Here is a 16,930-nt window from a genome sequence, read left to right on the forward strand (position 1 = left end):
CTAAAACCAATATTTAATTTGATCTGTTGTTTATTATTTGAATGCTTTTGCAATTAATTAATTTGTTTATTTAGCCACGTTGGTACCATAGGTGTTGATACCGTAAGAATATTACTGGTTTTAGTTATAACGATAACTTATTTGTTTATTGATGAAATAATTTGAATTATATATTACGTATGTGCGCTTACTAGAAGCGTCGGGGTCAATTTTAGACTTTACTCGTTTTCCAATCATTCAAATACACACTTCTAAAACACTTATTAACTTTTCCGAATCGCGGAATATGTAAGTACTTTCATATTTTTTGCTTTAATAAGATTACTTTCGCGATTCTGTGCATATTTCAAGTAATTTTGGTTTAAATATCCTCACAATGAAAATATTAATATTAACGAGGTAGACAACAAATATTTTTTATTTTAGTAAAATTTCTTTATTTGCTACGAGCTCAAGTTTTAATATACGACTGGAATAATAAAATGAACATGTTTCATTTATTATATTAAAATTTAATTATGAATCATTTATTTTCATGTATTTATATTTACATTTGAGTAAAAATAATTTTCTCGCCTCCTTGTTATTAAAAACCATTAAGTATTGTCCCGTAAATTTGTTCTGATTTAAGGTCGAATTTAACTTAAATTAATATTATTGGCAAACATGGCTTTTGGAATTGAATTTCATTCAACTATAATTTTTTAACATCGCCAACTATAACTGTAATTGGGTGTTTTAACTTAGTAACAACAATTAAATTTGATATGTTAAACTGAATAACCAAGAGTTGTAAATTAGTTGCAATCTGTGAAATTTGCCATTATATTGGTCTCTAATGTAATATTGCAACAACTCTAAGATGTACCTTATTTTTTAAAGACGTGATTCAACGTAGAAAAAAATTTCATTCAAAGTTAGTTTGAAAAAACTCAGGCGCATAGGCCACACATAATGATGTATTTATTTTTACTACTGTATAGTTTATAATTGTAATTATCAAAAGTCTTTGCGTAAGTTGTTATTTTATTGCATTCAAACATGAGGCAAAGTTTTGGCGCTGCCATCAGGCGCCATCTAAGCAAGCCAGTATAAATGTGAATCAACGTGAACCTCAAGCAAGGAAATAAAACAGTCCGAGAGTAATATAATAAAGTTTGCACCATAATATAGTGTTTACACAATAATGTCAGAAAATAGGATTGCAAGTATTGGCAGATACAAGAGAAAAATCTCCCAATTAAAACAATTTATAAGAGAATGTGTACATGTAAGTTACAATTATACTTTAGAAGGTTATGGTTTATGCAGTTGTGTTATTTTCAGGAAAACGCTGCTCTATGCGATGAGATCAACGAAACGCAAAACAGAACGATTGTTTATAATGAGGAACGAAAATTTCTTCTTAAAAAGTTGTGCTTATTTGATCCACATGTGGAAGCTGAGGTTGAGGATCTATCACACCAACTCTACAACAATTCTAGTAATATATCAGTGGATAGAAAAACTAAGAAAAAGGTGTTAGAGACATCTATAATAACAGATAATACTAAAAAGTCATCTGGTGCCAAATCCAGGAAAAGTAGTTCTAAATTAAGAAAGAAAATTGTCCAACCAATACCATTAGATCCAACTGGTAGACCAATTTTTCCAATTGAACTTGGAAGTATAACAATTCATTCACTTGGAGAAGTTGTATCAGATAGAAAAGAATTCCATTGTGAAGATGCAATATATCCAGTGGGGTATGTTTCAACAAAATTGTATGCTAGCACTAAAGATACCAGCATTAAATGTATGTATACATGCAAAATTTCAGATGCCAATGGTTTGCCGAGGTAAGTCATAAACTATTTATTATTTATGTGCATTTTCTAAGCATATTTTCCTTTTTAAGGTTTGAAATTGCTGCTGATGACAACAGTATTCCTATTGTTGGTGGTACACCTGATGTTTGTCACAGCCTCTTACTTCAAAAGGTAAATAACTTTTTATCTATAAATCTGGTGCCTATAAAACCAAATGGAAACGCATTCTTTGGTTTAACGCATCCGACTGTACTAAATTTAGTACAAAGTTCTACTGGGGCACGCAAATGTTCAAATTATAGGTGGAATAAGTTTGAGGTAGCTAAAAATGGGGATAGTTACATTGAAGATACGGATTTCACTTTAAATTATGAATCATTACAAAGGTCTATTGAATTGCACAACTATAAAATGGATGAGTTTTATAACAGTCAGAAAGCGAAATTTATTTAAAGGCGTCAAATAGTTTATTTTGCGTATTCTTCTAACTTTTGTTGTACGTGTGGTTTAATAAGATTTGCGAAGAAATGTTCAGTATCTTTTTTGTGGTTTTTGGTGAGGGCCTGAAAGCAATATGGTTTAACTATTGTCAACATATCAATATTAAAACTACTATTTGCCTCTTTTATTGATGTTTTCATTGACTGCTTAGAGATTTTCCTCGCGATAAAGTCAACTTGATCAAATTGCTTAAAAAATAATTCACTTGTTTCATGTGCATCTTCTTCATTGGCGGCAATTTGATCTATTAAACCAATTGTTAATGCTTGTTCGGTAGTAAATAATACGCCACTAGTAAGGGCAAGTTCTGATTGTCTTCGGGAAGTCGCATAAGTAAATATTGAATGTGCCCAAGGGGGTACGGGCATTCCCAACTTAGTTTCGTTCATTCCTATCGTATAACCACTTACCATAATACGATACTCACACGATAATGGCAATAAACAGCCACCTGCTATTGCGTGTCCATTGACCACAGCCGCAGTCGGAATTTTCATCATATTTAGTTTCAGTAAAACATCTTTGAAACAAGACCAATAAGGTGTAAAGCGTTCAATTGTCGGTTTGTACAGTTCTTTAATGTTCAATCCAGCTGAAAATATATTTTTAATTCCCTGTAAGATATCGAAATTTTTAAAATTAATTGCACGGAGTTAGATAATGAAAATTTACTGATGTTAGTAAAATTCCTCGCACTCTGTTGTTTTCAGCACATTCCAACGCGTCCCGTATTTCAGTTAGTAGTTGCGTACTCAAAGCGTTGACCGGTTTTCTTTGAATTTCTATGATGCTTATTCCTTCATTATTTATAGCGGTGTTGACTAGTTTAGTGGATATATTTCTTAATTGTTGAATTCGTCGGTATGTACCCGCTGCGCCTTTGATTGATTTAAACATTGTTTAGTTTTACATGCACTGAACTTTATTAGGTTGTTTTCGGACTGCGTAATTATTAACTTATGTAAGTCTGCTGCTGATAAGAACAGCTTATTAGTATTAGATTATTTGTAGAGACGCAGCATTGTGATTTATTTCAGGAATAGTATACATGCGCTAAATAAGTAAAACCAGTTTATGCCTATACAATAATTTATTCTAATGGTAATTACTGAAAACACGTGTGAAAAAATACACTGATTAACGTTTTTAATTGACAAAAGTCTTCAAAGTGTATGATGGATACAAACGTAAAGGTCTATAATTTAAAAGGGTGTCTTAAGTTTATTAATCTACCTGACTAATTTATCACAAACTACATATTTCAAATATGTGGATTTTAAAATCGCGATTATACATTATTTTAGTAGGTGACACTCCAGATACAAAAATATGCACTTTTCATTTGATCGCACATATTACAGAATTGTGCTTCACACGAAATGAAATGGGAGGAAGCACTCGCCAAGCATCAGTGGTTTTGAAAAAGATAGTATAAGCTAGAAAAGTATTATAAAATGCGACTGCAAAATCAATATTTAAAAAAATGACCATATGTACAACGTCTAATAGAACTATAAAATAATATTTCAACTTTGCTGGTACATCTCTAAAGCGCCGAACAAGTGTTATTTTAAATCGGGAATCTCCTCTGGTTCCGGCCCCTGTTCTCCCTCAGCAGGTACGATAACCTCGTTTGTTGCTGCTTCAACCACTTCTTCATTTTCGTCCGCAGATGGAATTTCGGTGGGTTTGTTTGCGTCGTCGTACTTTTTCGAACATCTCTGTACCAAATCGGAATACGGCTTATCCTGGAGCAAACCAATGATTACGACTGTCATGTTGTCGCATCCAAGTCCTCCCATCAAACAATCTGGCGCCAAGCACTTCATCATTAAGCCTTCACATATTTCTTCCGGCTCATAACCAGCAGCGATATTTTCTCGGGCATATTCAATAACTTCTTCGTTTTTCATAACATCCCAAATACCATCACATGCTAGCACTATAAATTCCCAGTCATCTGTTATGGTTCTGACTTCTACATCCGGATATGCTATAAAAATAGAAACAAACTTAATAATTATCTAGATATTATTGAAATATTCTACCTGTTACAATCTGCTCCTCAGCTTGTTTCTTTTCATTTCTCTTGAATCCAAAATCTCCTAGTGCTCTGGAAAGTGCCAAGTTGCCATTGACTCTGTTATACTCCACCCAGCCTCCAGCAGCAGTGATTCTATTGTATTCAATTTCATTTGTTGGTTTATGATCAAATGATAACTGTTCTACTCTGCCATTGACTGAAGCTATTGCTCTTGAGTCACCCACATTAGCACAATACAAAACATTATCTTTAATAAGCATTGTAACAGCTGTACTGCCAGCTTGCACATTTTTGAGTGATTCCTCTTGAAGCATAATCTCATCAATCTCAAGAAAAGCCTGCTTCATTGCTTCCTCAAAATGACCATCCTGATAATGGCTTTGTTTAGTCAAAATCTTGTGTAGGTGATTGCCAGCATATTCAGCAATGGTGGAACCACCATGACCATCATATACAGCAAAAAACGCAGTGCCAGGGTCGTCCGGTAATGAAAGAATATGCGTGTGCGAATCTTCCATGTTTATCCTCCATCCTTGCATGCAACTTGAACCAACTTTGAAGAAGTTGTTCTCACAGTATGCAGTGTCCTTTGCTGTGTCTGGTTCTGACAATGTCTGACCCATGGTTTAGGAATATTCTGTAATGTATTGAATTAGATACACAGAATTCACTTAATTCTGCATTGATTTGCAGTTGATATACGACAATTTGGTGGTTGATTCATAAAAATTACGTTGACACACAAAAAAGTGGGCCGTCAAATTAATTCAGTCGTGGATTGGCGCTCACTAACCTTAAAAGTTTGCACACAACTTCCGTGATGGAAGGTACATATATGTATATAATTAGTTGGTTTGCTACTCTAACTCCTGCATATTTTGGTAATTTGAATAAAGTGAACACTTTAAAATACCCTTAAACTACGCTCTACTGTTAAATCGAATTGAACTATGAACTTAGCACTTACTATTCCTTCTACGAGTAGCGTATTATAAATTATGTGTAAGTGACATTTATTTAAATGGGCATTTTATATTTTCCGTGTATTTGGTATTTAAACATGGTTTGATGAGTATGATGCCTTATTTGCATCGGATTAGCAAGTTTAGCTAAACACACGAAGAATCCTAAGTCTTACATTTCAATGTTTGAAGTATTATTCTTTCTTGTTTGCTTTAGGAATCTGTAAACTGAACCTGAGCTCACAAGATGCCTGCACTAACACCAGCTTGCCTGTAAGTAGTAAAATTCCAAATGTTATTTTATTGTTAGAGATAACTTTCTTTTGCTCTGATTTAGTTGTTTTGCAGTACAACATGACCACGCAACACAACAATGGTACATGCATCAAGTTGTGAGTATTAAAATTCTTTATCATTTTCATATAACTTTTGTTTGTCTAAATGTGGAGCATCATATATATAATTTTTGTCTATGAAGGAATTAACATTTGTCTGTTTTAGGGATTTAGCAGTTTAAGAGACATTACGGCGTAATGGTACCTGTATCAGGTAGTAAGTATTCAAATTCTTGATAATTTTAATCAGAAATTTAAATAGCAGAATACTGTTGATTACAGTTTCCCGCAATATTTCCTGTGGCTGTTAGATGGCGCTAGTAGCAATCTTTTGTGAGTTGTCAGTAAGTTTGTTGTCTTATACATAGATGGCGCTGCTGTCACTCGCTTGCGTTTTTTAGGTATCGAGCAGTTGATCAACATCTCACGAGAATCATTTGTGCATCACGTTGTAATTATTGATTTTCCTTATTATTTTATTATATAGCGTTTGTGTTTAGCTCACGAACGGGTAAATAAATTGCATTTTTGTGTTACAAAGGGTTAATTTTTAGGGGTTTAGTACGCGAATCTGACATCGTAGAAGAACCACCGTTGCATCAGATTGTGAGTATTGAATTTCTTTTTCATTTTTTTACATTACTTTTGTGATTAACTCACCAAAGGGGCAACAAAAATTGCAATTTTGTGTTTTGAAGGACAATTTTTTTGCTTGTTTTAGGGATTTTACACTTAAGTTTGATATTGTAGTAGGACCATTTTTGCATCAGATTGTAAGCATTAAATTTCTTTATTATTTTCCTAATTTACTTTTGTGATTATCTCACAAATTGACTTCCAAAATTGCATTTTTATGTTTGAAGGACTATTTTTTGATAGTTTTAGGGGTTTTGCACCTGAGTCTGACATCGTAGAAGGACCATTCTTACATCAGATTGTAAGTATTAAATTTCTTTATCATTTTCCTAAATAGCTTTTGAGATTATCTCACAAATTGACTCCCAAAATTGCATTTATATGTTCGAAGGACAAATTTTTGTTGGTTTTAGGGATTTTACACTTGAGTCTGATATAGTAGAGGGACCATTCTTGGATTAGATTGTTTGTATTAAATTTCTTTATCATTTTCCTTAATAACTTTTTTTGATTATCTCACAAATTGACTCCCAAAATTTCATTTTTATGTTTGAAGGACTAATTTTTGATGGTTTTAGGGGTTTTGCACCTGAGACTGACATCCCCTGACGCTGCACATTGTCACGTCTTAGTTTAGTGATCACAGGTAACATGCCTGTTGCAATTCACGCACAAGGTCGCGTGCAATCAGCTGGCTGCTTTGCCAGCTATTGCTTTTACCTGCGGGGTTCATGCTGCAGGCACATTGTCTTATTAGAAACTGTCGCATCGTTGCTTGCGCTATCGATGGATTGCAGCCAGTTTCGTGCAGGTCCCTGGCGTATCTAGGCGTGTTTCGCGCGACTCGTATCGTTTTATCGGACTCTCATTTTCTAAAGCATTGTATTCGGTCATCAATTGACTATTTAGTTGTGACATCCATCTGCAGTGTTTTGTTAATGATTAATTGTGCTTTAATGTCCATAATCTTTATTTGTTTATGTTTGATGTTTACACTCCAAATGCATAGTGTTGCCATGATGTTTCCCGTCATTAGGAGGTCCCTTCGTACTTGAGTAAGTAACTTATATCTGACTTGTGCTACTCAGCACTGAATATTTATTTTCTCCGATGTATGAATATAATATTATATTGTATGCAATGTATTTATTTTAACTTAAAGTTACTTTTAATTGCAGTACTTGCTGTACCCTAGCAATCCCAGGAGCACTGCATTCGTAAGTTTTTATTAAGTTATATTATTCGGTCAAATGTTTCATTGCAATAGCCCGCGAATTAAAGGTGCCTTGAATTTGAAATTCGAAATGCGTTCTTGTCTATCTAATCTAATTAAACGAAAAATGGTTATTTATAGCACAGTTGGTCACGTTTTTGGACCTTTCACCTCACAAAATAAAATTATTTTTTTTATCTGATAGAGAATTTTCCAATTTTTCAATTTTTGACAATTTATTTCAATTGCGAATATCTCGTAAACTAAAATTGGAAATGTACGAATCAGAGAGTCCTAATCTACGGGCAATTCTCTATAAAATAATAGATATTTTGTTGCAGTATTGTAAAGTATGCTTAGGCGGGCTAGAATACTCGCATATGAATGAATGTAAACAAGTTTTTTATTGCTTTCAGCGTGCGTATCTCAACAGCGATAGTGACCTCGTGCAGTTGCTGTCGACTGTGTGCAAATCAAGGCATACGCAGTTCCATTTTGGTTGTCGGGTGAATCGCGCGTTTTCCTTGCGACTATTTTTCGTTCTTCAAATCATAATTAGATAAATTGCGGAATATTCATTTAACAGTTGACGGCATTTACTGAAGTCGGATGTGAATGTGTTTTTGCTAGTGAGATAGCATACGTTGTATGTTCATCAATTGTGGAGTTATCGGTGGTTCACCTATGCGCGTGTAATGCTCCGACGGCGGTCGTTGATTGTTTTTCGATTGTGGAATTACATTGCACTCGTGGTAATAACCATGCAGGTTATTTAAAACATACTTGATAGTAATTTGAATTAATGTTTAATTAGTATAAATAAACAACGTTGATGCCTGTTGAAGAAGTTTAGGAGCACTTGTGCCAAGGAGTCTACCACTTCCGTCGTAGAAATGTTAAAGATGCGCGTAAGTTTTACTTTCAGGAGATTAAAAGCTGGCTATGATTTTCGATTTTAAAAATGTATGTAGTTTTTAATGTTGCTAATAAAACATAATATAATATTATATACTTCTTTCTGGATTCCCCTTTGCCGTTTGCAGGATTGATGTCTTAAATCACATTCCATATAATTCTTAAGTGCGTCGAGCGTGTACAATATATAGCTGTTGTTTGTGTTGTTGTTTTAAAAAGTTGAATAAAGCAGAAACATAAATAGAAGAATCAAATACAAATGATAAAAACACTCGGTGGACGAGTGGAGACGTGCACCTGCTAGCATGCTAGCAGACACGGATCGAATCTCAGGTATAGAAGGCATTTTTCTCAAATATAAAAATATCAGGTGAAATTTGGGTTGCATATATGAATTTCAACGAAATATAAGAGAAATTGAATTACAAGTGAAAGCAATATGAGAAATAAGAAAGAGGAACGGAGAAACGGAGAACAGAGAAATAGAAGAAGAAGTAGTATTGAAGCGGAGAAAGGAAGAGAACTACAGAGTAGGAAAGAGGGTAGAATAGAAGAAAGAGAACAGGAGAGAATCGGATTTTTAAATTTTTTGGCGCGTGTCGTTAGACAGCCCACTGCTTCGATGCGTCCATTGCTCCCGGCCCATCCTACAGCTACGATGTCTCTGCGCTTCATCCCCAGGATTCTTAGGCATATCAACAATTTTTATGGTGGGGGCTCACCCCCAGAGAGAGGGAACTCTTAATAAGGACAATCCTTATAAGGTCTTGTTCAAATATTTCTAAGTTTAAGTCGTCTCAAGAGAGGAGACACTTAAAAATATTCTTAAAAGTTCTGACCTGTAGGTGAAATGAAAGATGGAGTACACAAATCATACAGGTTACCTTAACAATTTCTGTAGAGGGGATCATCCCCTGAGAGGGCGAACTCTGTCTGAAATGATAGAAGGCGTACATACAAATCAAAGAAGTCAATATATCTTGCTGTTTCTTTATTAACAATAGAATACAAGTTTACATTTTACAAGTCAACCAAATAGGTGCCGCCATGTTGAAACAGGACTTACGACCTGCCAAGGCGCGCACATATAAGCAAGTAGAAGTTCAGTTCTACCGGAATATGGAAATTAGCAAATAGTTCATTATCTACGTTATTGAAATCGAAAACAAATACACAGGATTTTTTTCGGGTTGCAGATCGAATTCCAGCATCAAACAAACATCACCCGACGAAGGATTTAATTCCGCATCTTTACGTGCCTCGCCGAAGTTATTTAGACGCTAAGATCGCATGCAAACTCGAAAAAATTCAAATATTTCTCGAAAAACGGTGAGTAAATCACACTTTAATGCAAATTTTGTCGGGTTGCGGGAAGAATTCCTGAAACAAACAAATACCACCCGACGGATAATTTAATTCCGCATCTTTGGATGCCGCACCGAAGTTATTGAGGAGCTAAATTCGCGTGCAAACACGAAAAAATATAAACATTTCATGAAAAAGGATGAGTAAATCACACTTTAAAGTAAATTTTTGCGGGATCCAGGTCGAATCCCAGCATTAAATAAATATCACCCAATGCAGAATTTAATTCCGCATCTTTGGATGCCGCGCCGAAGTTATTGAGGCGCTAAATTCGCGTGCAAACTCGAAAAAATAAAAATATTTCACGAAAAACGGTGAGTAAATCACGATTTAATGCAAATTTTCTCGGGTTGCAAGTCTAATTCCTGCAACAAACAAATACCACCAGACGGAGAATTTAATTCCGCATCTTTGGATGCCACGCAGAAGTTATTGAGGCGCTAAGCTCGCGTGCAAACTCGAATAAATACAAATATTTCACGAAAAAGGGTGAGTAAATCACAATTTAATGCAAATTTCCTCGGGTTGCAAGTCTAATTCCTGCAACAAACAAATACCGCCCGACGGAGAATTTAATTCCGCATCTTTGGATGCCGCGCCGAAGTTATTGAGGAGCTAAATTCGCGTGCAAACCCGAAAAAATATAAACATTTCTTGAAAAAGGATGAGTAAATCACACTTTAAAGTAAATTTTTGCGGGATCCAGGTCGAATCCCAGCATTAAATAAATATCACCCAATGCAGAATTTAATTCCGCATCTTTGGATGCCGCGCCGAAGTTATTGAAACGCTAAGATCGCGTGCAAACTCGAAAAAATAAAAATATTTCACGAAAAACGGTGAATAAATCACAATTAAATGCAAATTTTCTCGGGTTGCAAGTCTAATTCCTGCAACAAACAAATACCGCCCGGCGGAGAATTTAATTCCGCATCTTTTGATGCTGCGTCGAAGTTATTGAGACGATAAGATCGCGCGCAAACTCGAAAAAATAAAAATATTTCACGAGAAACGGTGAGTAAATCACACTTTAATGCAAATTTTCTCGCGTTGCAGGTCTAATTCCTGCCTCAAGTAAATACCACACGACGGAGAATTCAATTCCGCATATTTAGTTGCTGCGCCGAATTTATTGAGATGCCAAGATCGCGTGAAAACTCGAAAAATACAAATATTTCACGAAAAACGGTGAATAAATCGCACTTTAATGCAAAACTTGCGCGGGTTGCAGGTCTAATTCCTGCATCAAGCAAATACCACCCGATGGAGAATTTAATTCTGCAACACAATACACCCCGCTCAAGTTTATGTGGCGGCCAGCACGTGTCGATAAGTACAAAACACACTTAATTACATATACTACATACCATTATTTCACGCTTTGCAACACTCGGCACTAATGTTGAAGATAATAAAAATCTGCGTAATAAATGACATTATTAAGGGAAAATGCGGGAAGGGGTATATTTCTTTATTTTATTTTAAATCGGGAGTCGGCCGACGAAGCGACGATTCAAATTTGGCTCGTGACTCGCCCTAAAACAGAGAAGAGAACAACAGAGATAAAATAATGCAGAGTCTAAACATGCCACAAAACTTCTGCGCGAAGTGTAAAATATGATATAAATGCGACACGAAAACGTGTTTATACACAAACGAATACTGATTCTAAAATTGAAATAAATATTTATATTAGTTGTTATATTAATGTAATAAAAATAAAAGTATATTTTAAACATTTATGGGGCTAAGCACATTTCTCAGACTTGCTTGGCACATTTCTCTGACTTGCGGAATGCGCAGGCGCACGTTCAAATCTCGAAGCATGATCGTGCTTCTCCGCGCGCACACGACTAAACGAAACTATAAGTGTAGAAATGGAATACAGAGTAAGTCCGATGATTACTAATAAGAAAATATGCTCAAAGCAGGCTCACCCAAAAGGGAGCCGTGTCATGGATGGCAAACACGAAATTGCATCCCAAAAACTTTACAATGGCTCAAAGCAGAAACACATGTCTTTTTGATCAAAATTTACACTACGAGTCCGGCGGTTGTGCCAGCGCCCATTTATGTATGATGTATTATGTCACGATATTATGTTATGTATAATTGTGTCCACCTACCAAGGCTTAGTTAACACACACGAAGTAGGTAAAGCGTATTTTACACTTTATAGAACACGTTCAAATGTCAGTAAAGTTATACATATTTACGTATTTACTTTATAAAATATTATTTTCTAAGTTGAATACGTAATCCATGGTTTATAAAATGTATTTATTAAAATAATTTTGTGATTTTCTTGGATTTTACAATTTTGTATGCGAGTTTTACAAGTGTTTGTGTTGTGTTAATGTGTGTTATCGTTAGTAGTAGGTATGTGGAGCTTTTTGAGGGGTTTGAAAATAGTGTCGTGTATTGAATTTATCTGTTCGTTGAAGAGTGTGTGTTTGTGTTTGTGTTTGTAAATTTGTCTATTGTGTTGTGTTGGTGGTTGTGTTTTAAGATGTGATTCCCGTAGTGTGAGTGGTATGTGTGTGGATTTTTTATTGCGTTAGTATGTTCTTGATATCTGATCATCATATTTCTGTTTGTTTTACCTATATATATTTCCTGACGTATTTACTTCCATTTCAGTATTACTATACAGTGATACACAAAAACAGATTTCAAACCCTTAATCTACGGAAAATTCTCTATAAGATAAGCTGGTTAAATTGGAAATCTAAGAGCTGAAAAACTAATTCATAAAAAAAAATGGGCAAATGGGAGTCATCTATACAATCATCCACGTGCGGTGCCCTGAACACGAGTCACTTTTACCGATGCTATGAATGGGAGACACTTTTACCCCCACCCTGCTACGGTACACTGAATGAGATTCAACTATAGGGGAAGGGGGGGCAAAATGGGCCCCTGGGGGCAAAGTGGGCCCCCTGAAATTCAGGAGGCTTAAAAAATTGAGAGCCAAAGTGGACCCCCTAAAATTTTTGATATATAAGATGAAGTTGCAACAACAACTTATCCACAACAAATTCGAAGTAAGAAATAAGAAAAGAAAATAATATAAGCAAAAAATTGATACAAAGGTAAGAGCCTAATTTTTATGAGTGGGGGCCCACTTTGCCCCATATTCTGATTTTTTTTTTATTTTGATAGACACGTCTTATTAATATTGAATACTGAACAAAGATGTAAAAAATAGTGTAACGAGTGAAAAAAGGTAAACAAATTCCCTTTTTTCGCTTTTGGGGCCCACTTTGCCCCACCCTCCCCTACAATTGCGATTAATTGAAATATAACTAAATAAACAAAAAAATCAACGTTCTTGCCATATTTAAGCTAATAAACTTGAATAGTGCATATCTTTTAAACTAAAAGCGAAAGCGGCCAACAGATTGAAGAATATGAAAGATTGGAAAATTCTCTATAAGATAAAAATAAAAAATAATTCTATTCTTTGGGGTATAAGGTCCAAAAATATGACTAAAAGTGTTAAAATGTGCAATTTTCTGGTTTTTGTCAAAGAATAAGAAATAAGAATACAACCGCTTCGCTGGATGTGAGAACACATGCCATGCAGTTTTAAGCACATTTATGAATATAAAAATCTATAAAACACTACAAAAATATAGATAATAATAAAGAGAAACAAACGGCAGAAACATAATCAATCAATGTGGTTGAGATGTTGAGAATATTATTTAAGTTACTTACTGGTTAGTACTGTAAAACTTCCATCGTAAACGGCATCCGTCGGCACCCCGCTCACGAACATATTTGCATTCCGCGAACATCTTATAAGCGATAAATCATTAGCAAGACACAATAGTCAGCAATACCTACTAATTAAGAACACCAAAAGTAATACGAGTTACGGAATTAAATCCGAAGAAAGGAGAATCGCGACGACCGCGTGCGAACCATCCGTCGGATTCGGCGAAACTAATTTTATTCCTGCAGCGTGAGCAAACGATACACGCGACGCCATCATACGGTCGCGAATATAGTACAAAACTATACACGAATATCGTACGCGAATCACCTGGCAATAAGAGATAAGAACAAACCGGTCGAATTCCAGTGTGACGTGAGATCGCAAGGCTGTTTAGACACTACCACATACAAACATTGGACGTGTATATTCGTCAATAAAATATAAATGTTTGTTTACCTTTTCTTAAGTGTTCAAATTGCTTCGAAACAATTAAATCTTAATTCGGATAAAATAAAGTTTTTTTAATTAGTAATTTATTTAGTCGCCCTTACAATTAAAATCGCACGCATTATATATACCTAGTTATATTTTCCTGGATGTAAGGTTGTCAAACGTCAAATCAGGAAATAAAAATCATATATTTAAATTCCTTGCAGCTATAAATCCATAAATTATTATATATTCATATACGCGCATAATCGAGACGGATTTATTTGCCGCAAGAATGATTGCAACCTGATACAAAATGCAATCATTCGCGGCGTGTAAGCTCACCGCGACTATGGTAATTTATTTCTATTGATAATATATTTCCACGACTTTCGAATAGCAGAATCTTAACCTATGGACTATTCTCTATAAAATAAACTAGTTAAATTAGAAATTTAACAGATGAAATTTTAATTCATAAGAAAAAATGGGCAAATGGGAGTCAGCTATGCATTCATCCACGTACGGTGCCCTGAACCCGAGTCACTTCTACCACTGCCCATGTACGGTGCCCTGAATACGAGTCACTTCCACCGCTGCCCTCGTACGGTGCCCTGAGCACGAGGCACTTCTACCGCTGCCCTTGTACAGTGCCCTGAATACGAGTTACTTCTACCGCTACCCTCGTACGGTGCCCTGAATACGAGTCACTTCTATCGCTACCCTCGTACGGTGCCCTGAATTAGAGTCACTTCTACCGTCACCCTTGTATACGGTTCAATTAATAATATAGAGATATCCCTTAAAATAAAGGCGATAGATAGGAACGAATTAAAAATTCCCTATAAGATAGAGTATGAAAAACTAAATTATCTATAAGATAAGCTATGAAAATCAAGAAATTAAAAAAATTCATAAATGTATAAGAGGGTTTCCCTCTGTCACTCTAGTTTATAAGTCAAGGAAATTAGAAAAAAACCAATGGACTCCGAGATAAGACACAATTTTTACAATGGAATTTTAAATAATTAAAAAATCGTAGGACTTGAACCTATTTTGAGTAAAGTTTGTCGGCCATTTAGAAAGGGTTTGTATGGAATATGTCAGGTTAACAAAGACGCGTCTTTAAAAAAACCTGCGCATTCATAATATGAAGCAGAAAAAATATACCGAATTTTGTCGCAAGTTTTAAAAATGTTGAATCGGGCCAAATCAGAAGCACAAAATACATGAAGCCCGTATTTCGGAGAAATATTATACAAAGCACTGTTACTTACCTTACGATTCTGGAAATCGCAGGAAAACATTGTTAGTAATAATCCTTTAATTTCTTTATAAAAACAAGTACTAAATTCTTTCAGCAAACACGCACGCCTCATTTCCGTACTATGCACGATAAATTTTATAAGATTTCGTTACTATTATATTAAATATAATATTATTAAACTCGTGATACACTGCTATCAAAGTGAACGAATCAACTGACATAAAATCAACAAGAAAATAAACTAGTTTTACTCTCTAGAATTATTGTTGTTGCGGCATCTCACTCGTGTAAGGTGAAACAAACACTTTATTTTGTTTTAAAATACATTATAAGCGCAATGAACCAACTGGATACCCACATAATACAGAATGCAGTGTAAGAAACGTAGCGAGCCGCAATAAACACGCCCGGACACAAATCGACCGGCATCAAAAGATAAGAAAAACGTGATACCTCACCCATTCAACTGATAAATCATAACTTTCATGTGTGTAATATTGAAATGTTAGTATTCATTTATGAATATTGAACCTTTTAATGAACGGTAGGAGAATCTATAGTCAGTTTTGACAGAATGAACAGGATCTGAAAAAGGAATTTATATACATATTATATTTTTGTACTTTAAACGCAGTTCAGTACTGCGAACGCGCAGTTCACCACAGTTGTTTCAGTTGCGCAGTGTTGTGAGTGTCAGAAGTTTAAATTTAGAATGAAAATGATTCGAAGTGAGCATCTATAGAAAAACAGAAAGCCAATGTTCCCAATTTTTGGTTACTAAAAAATACAATATTCAATTTAGTCCCCTAATTTGTTTTCTACGAGCAGCGACAACCGTTACGCTATAAACAATATAACAATTAAAACTTTGGAGAATACATGCTGTTAACAATTTACAAAATACTATATTAACGAAAGAGTGATAAATATAGACTGAGTGCCTCGCAACAACCTCTTATGAAAATCAAAACGAAGATTTGACCAAGTTGACAAAAAAAAGCATTGCGTTCTGTTCAGTAATGGATTCTGTTTATCCCGAACCGATGTCGTTATTGCGTAGACGTGTTGTACCGAAAAAGCGCAAGGGCACAGCTAGCAGATACAGAACTCAACCCGTGACATTCCTTGAGATTCAGGCAAGTAATAAACGTTCTTGATAACGGCATTAAGTACGTCAAAATGAGGTGCTACATTTTAGGAAGTCGACGAGGAGAACCTGGAAGAACCGAGCGAGCCCACAACGTCTCGCTCAGAACTAAGTATTCTAAATAGCAAATTCGATGAATTTCGACGCTCCCGAGATTTAATATTAAACACTTGTGATAGTAATCAAGATAATTCGGCACAAAATGTGTCGGCAATGAACACATCCAAGGTGTTGAATGTGACTAAACAAAACAGACCATCCATTTAAATATTTAAATTGTATCTCAAAGTCAAACATTATCTATTTACAAGTTATCTATAAAATATGTGTTTTCAGTATGTATATGTAAAAAGTAAAGTGCTTTATTTTTGTATTGATGCGATGAATATTGAAAATAAAGTTGAATAGAATTCATTATATTGAGTAAACAATATAAAGACCTTTTATAAATAAAAATGGCAGTTTATTATTTACAATTTTATAAATAATTTGAATTTCATGGCTTAAAATGTTTGAAATCTGTATACAATACTATAATATATAAGTGTATATAAATACTAGAACTGTAGTTAAACAGAAGCGTACAA

The 16,930-nt window shown here is 34.8% G+C and overlaps 3 protein-coding genes and 1 long non-coding RNA gene across 7 annotated transcripts; 2 read left to right on the forward strand and 2 right to left on the reverse strand.

Moving 5' to 3' along the window:
- Positions 1 to 991: 991 nt before the first annotated feature.
- LOC135791720 (transforming growth factor beta regulator 1) lies at positions 992 to 8,346 on the forward strand. Of its 2 annotated transcripts, XM_065302220.1 has the most exons (8): positions 992 to 1,270; positions 1,327 to 1,838; positions 1,898 to 1,979; positions 5,533 to 5,588; positions 5,653 to 5,707; positions 5,817 to 5,867; positions 5,933 to 5,994; positions 6,052 to 8,346. In XM_065302220.1, the coding sequence occupies exons 1-4, from the start codon at positions 1,187 to 1,189 to the stop codon at positions 5,545 to 5,547; spliced, it is 693 nt and encodes a 230-aa protein (XP_065158292.1). In that variant the 5' UTR covers positions 992 to 1,186; the 3' UTR covers positions 5,548 to 5,588; positions 5,653 to 5,707; positions 5,817 to 5,867; positions 5,933 to 5,994; positions 6,052 to 8,346. The 2 variants fall into 2 exon arrangements, with proteins under 2 accessions (XP_065158292.1, XP_065158291.1); XM_065302219.1 differs by lacking the exons at positions 5,533 to 5,588; positions 5,653 to 5,707; positions 5,817 to 5,867; positions 5,933 to 5,994; positions 6,052 to 8,346 and having other exon boundaries at positions 1,003 to 1,270; positions 1,898 to 2,434.
- On the reverse strand, positions 2,225 to 3,273 carry LOC135791721 (uncharacterized). The gene is made up of 3 exons (XR_010548108.1): positions 2,982 to 3,273; positions 2,429 to 2,923; positions 2,225 to 2,371 (listed from the first exon to the last, which is right to left on the reverse strand). It is a non-coding gene; the product is annotated as an uncharacterized lncRNA (long non-coding RNA).
- Positions 3,381 to 5,471, reverse strand: LOC135791719 (probable protein phosphatase 2C T23F11.1). Of its 3 annotated transcripts, none has more exons than XM_065302218.1 (3): positions 5,321 to 5,471; positions 4,358 to 4,990; positions 3,381 to 4,302 (listed from the first exon to the last, which is right to left on the reverse strand). In XM_065302218.1, the coding sequence occupies exons 2-3, from the start codon at positions 4,974 to 4,976 to the stop codon at positions 3,875 to 3,877; spliced, it is 1,047 nt and encodes a 348-aa protein (XP_065158290.1). In that variant the 5' UTR covers positions 4,977 to 4,990; positions 5,321 to 5,471; the 3' UTR covers positions 3,381 to 3,874. The 3 variants fall into 3 exon arrangements, with proteins under 3 accessions (XP_065158290.1, XP_065158287.1, XP_065158288.1); XM_065302215.1 differs by having other exon boundaries at positions 5,147 to 5,456; XM_065302216.1 differs by lacking the exon at positions 5,321 to 5,471 and having other exon boundaries at positions 4,358 to 5,140.
- Positions 8,347 to 15,827: 7,481 nt separating the features above from the next.
- LOC135792255 (uncharacterized) lies at positions 15,828 to 16,760 on the forward strand. The gene is made up of 2 exons (XM_065302873.1): positions 15,828 to 16,336; positions 16,399 to 16,760. Exons 1-2 carry the CDS (start codon positions 16,216 to 16,218, stop codon positions 16,608 to 16,610), a joined length of 333 nt encoding a protein of 110 aa, XP_065158945.1. The 5' UTR covers positions 15,828 to 16,215; the 3' UTR covers positions 16,611 to 16,760.
- The last annotated feature ends 170 nt before the right edge of the window (positions 16,761 to 16,930 follow it).

The sequence above is a fragment of the Atheta coriaria genome, unplaced genomic scaffold (assembly GCF_025399875.1).
Source record: "Atheta coriaria isolate IRGN ID8LTWV9N9 unplaced genomic scaffold, Caltech_Dcor_3.1 hic_scaffold_5_pilon, whole genome shotgun sequence".
Taxonomy (NCBI): domain Eukaryota; kingdom Metazoa; phylum Arthropoda; class Insecta; order Coleoptera; family Staphylinidae; genus Dalotia; species Dalotia coriaria.

Coding starts and splice junctions, on each gene's coding strand:
- LOC135791719 (XM_065302218.1), bottom strand. CDS start 4,976: ATGGGTCAGACATTGTCAGAACCAGACACAGCAAAGGACACTGCATAC. Junction 4,303..4,357: donor TGAGGAGCAGATTGTAACAG/GTAGAATATTTC, acceptor CTATTTTTATAG/CATATCCGGATGTAGAAGTC.
- LOC135792255 (XM_065302873.1), top strand. CDS start 16,216: ATGGATTCTGTTTATCCCGAACCGATGTCGTTATTGCGTAGACGTGTT. Junction 16,337..16,398: donor ATTCCTTGAGATTCAGGCAA/GTAATAAACGTT, acceptor CATTTTAGGAAG/TCGACGAGGAGAACCTGGAA.
- LOC135791720 (XM_065302219.1), top strand. CDS start 1,187: ATGTCAGAAAATAGGATTGCAAGTATTGGCAGATACAAGAGAAAAATC. Junction 1,271..1,326: donor TTATAAGAGAATGTGTACAT/GTAAGTTACAAT, acceptor TGTTATTTTCAG/GAAAACGCTGCTCTATGCGA. Junction 1,839..1,897: donor GATGCCAATGGTTTGCCGAG/GTAAGTCATAAA, acceptor TTCCTTTTTAAG/GTTTGAAATTGCTGCTGATG.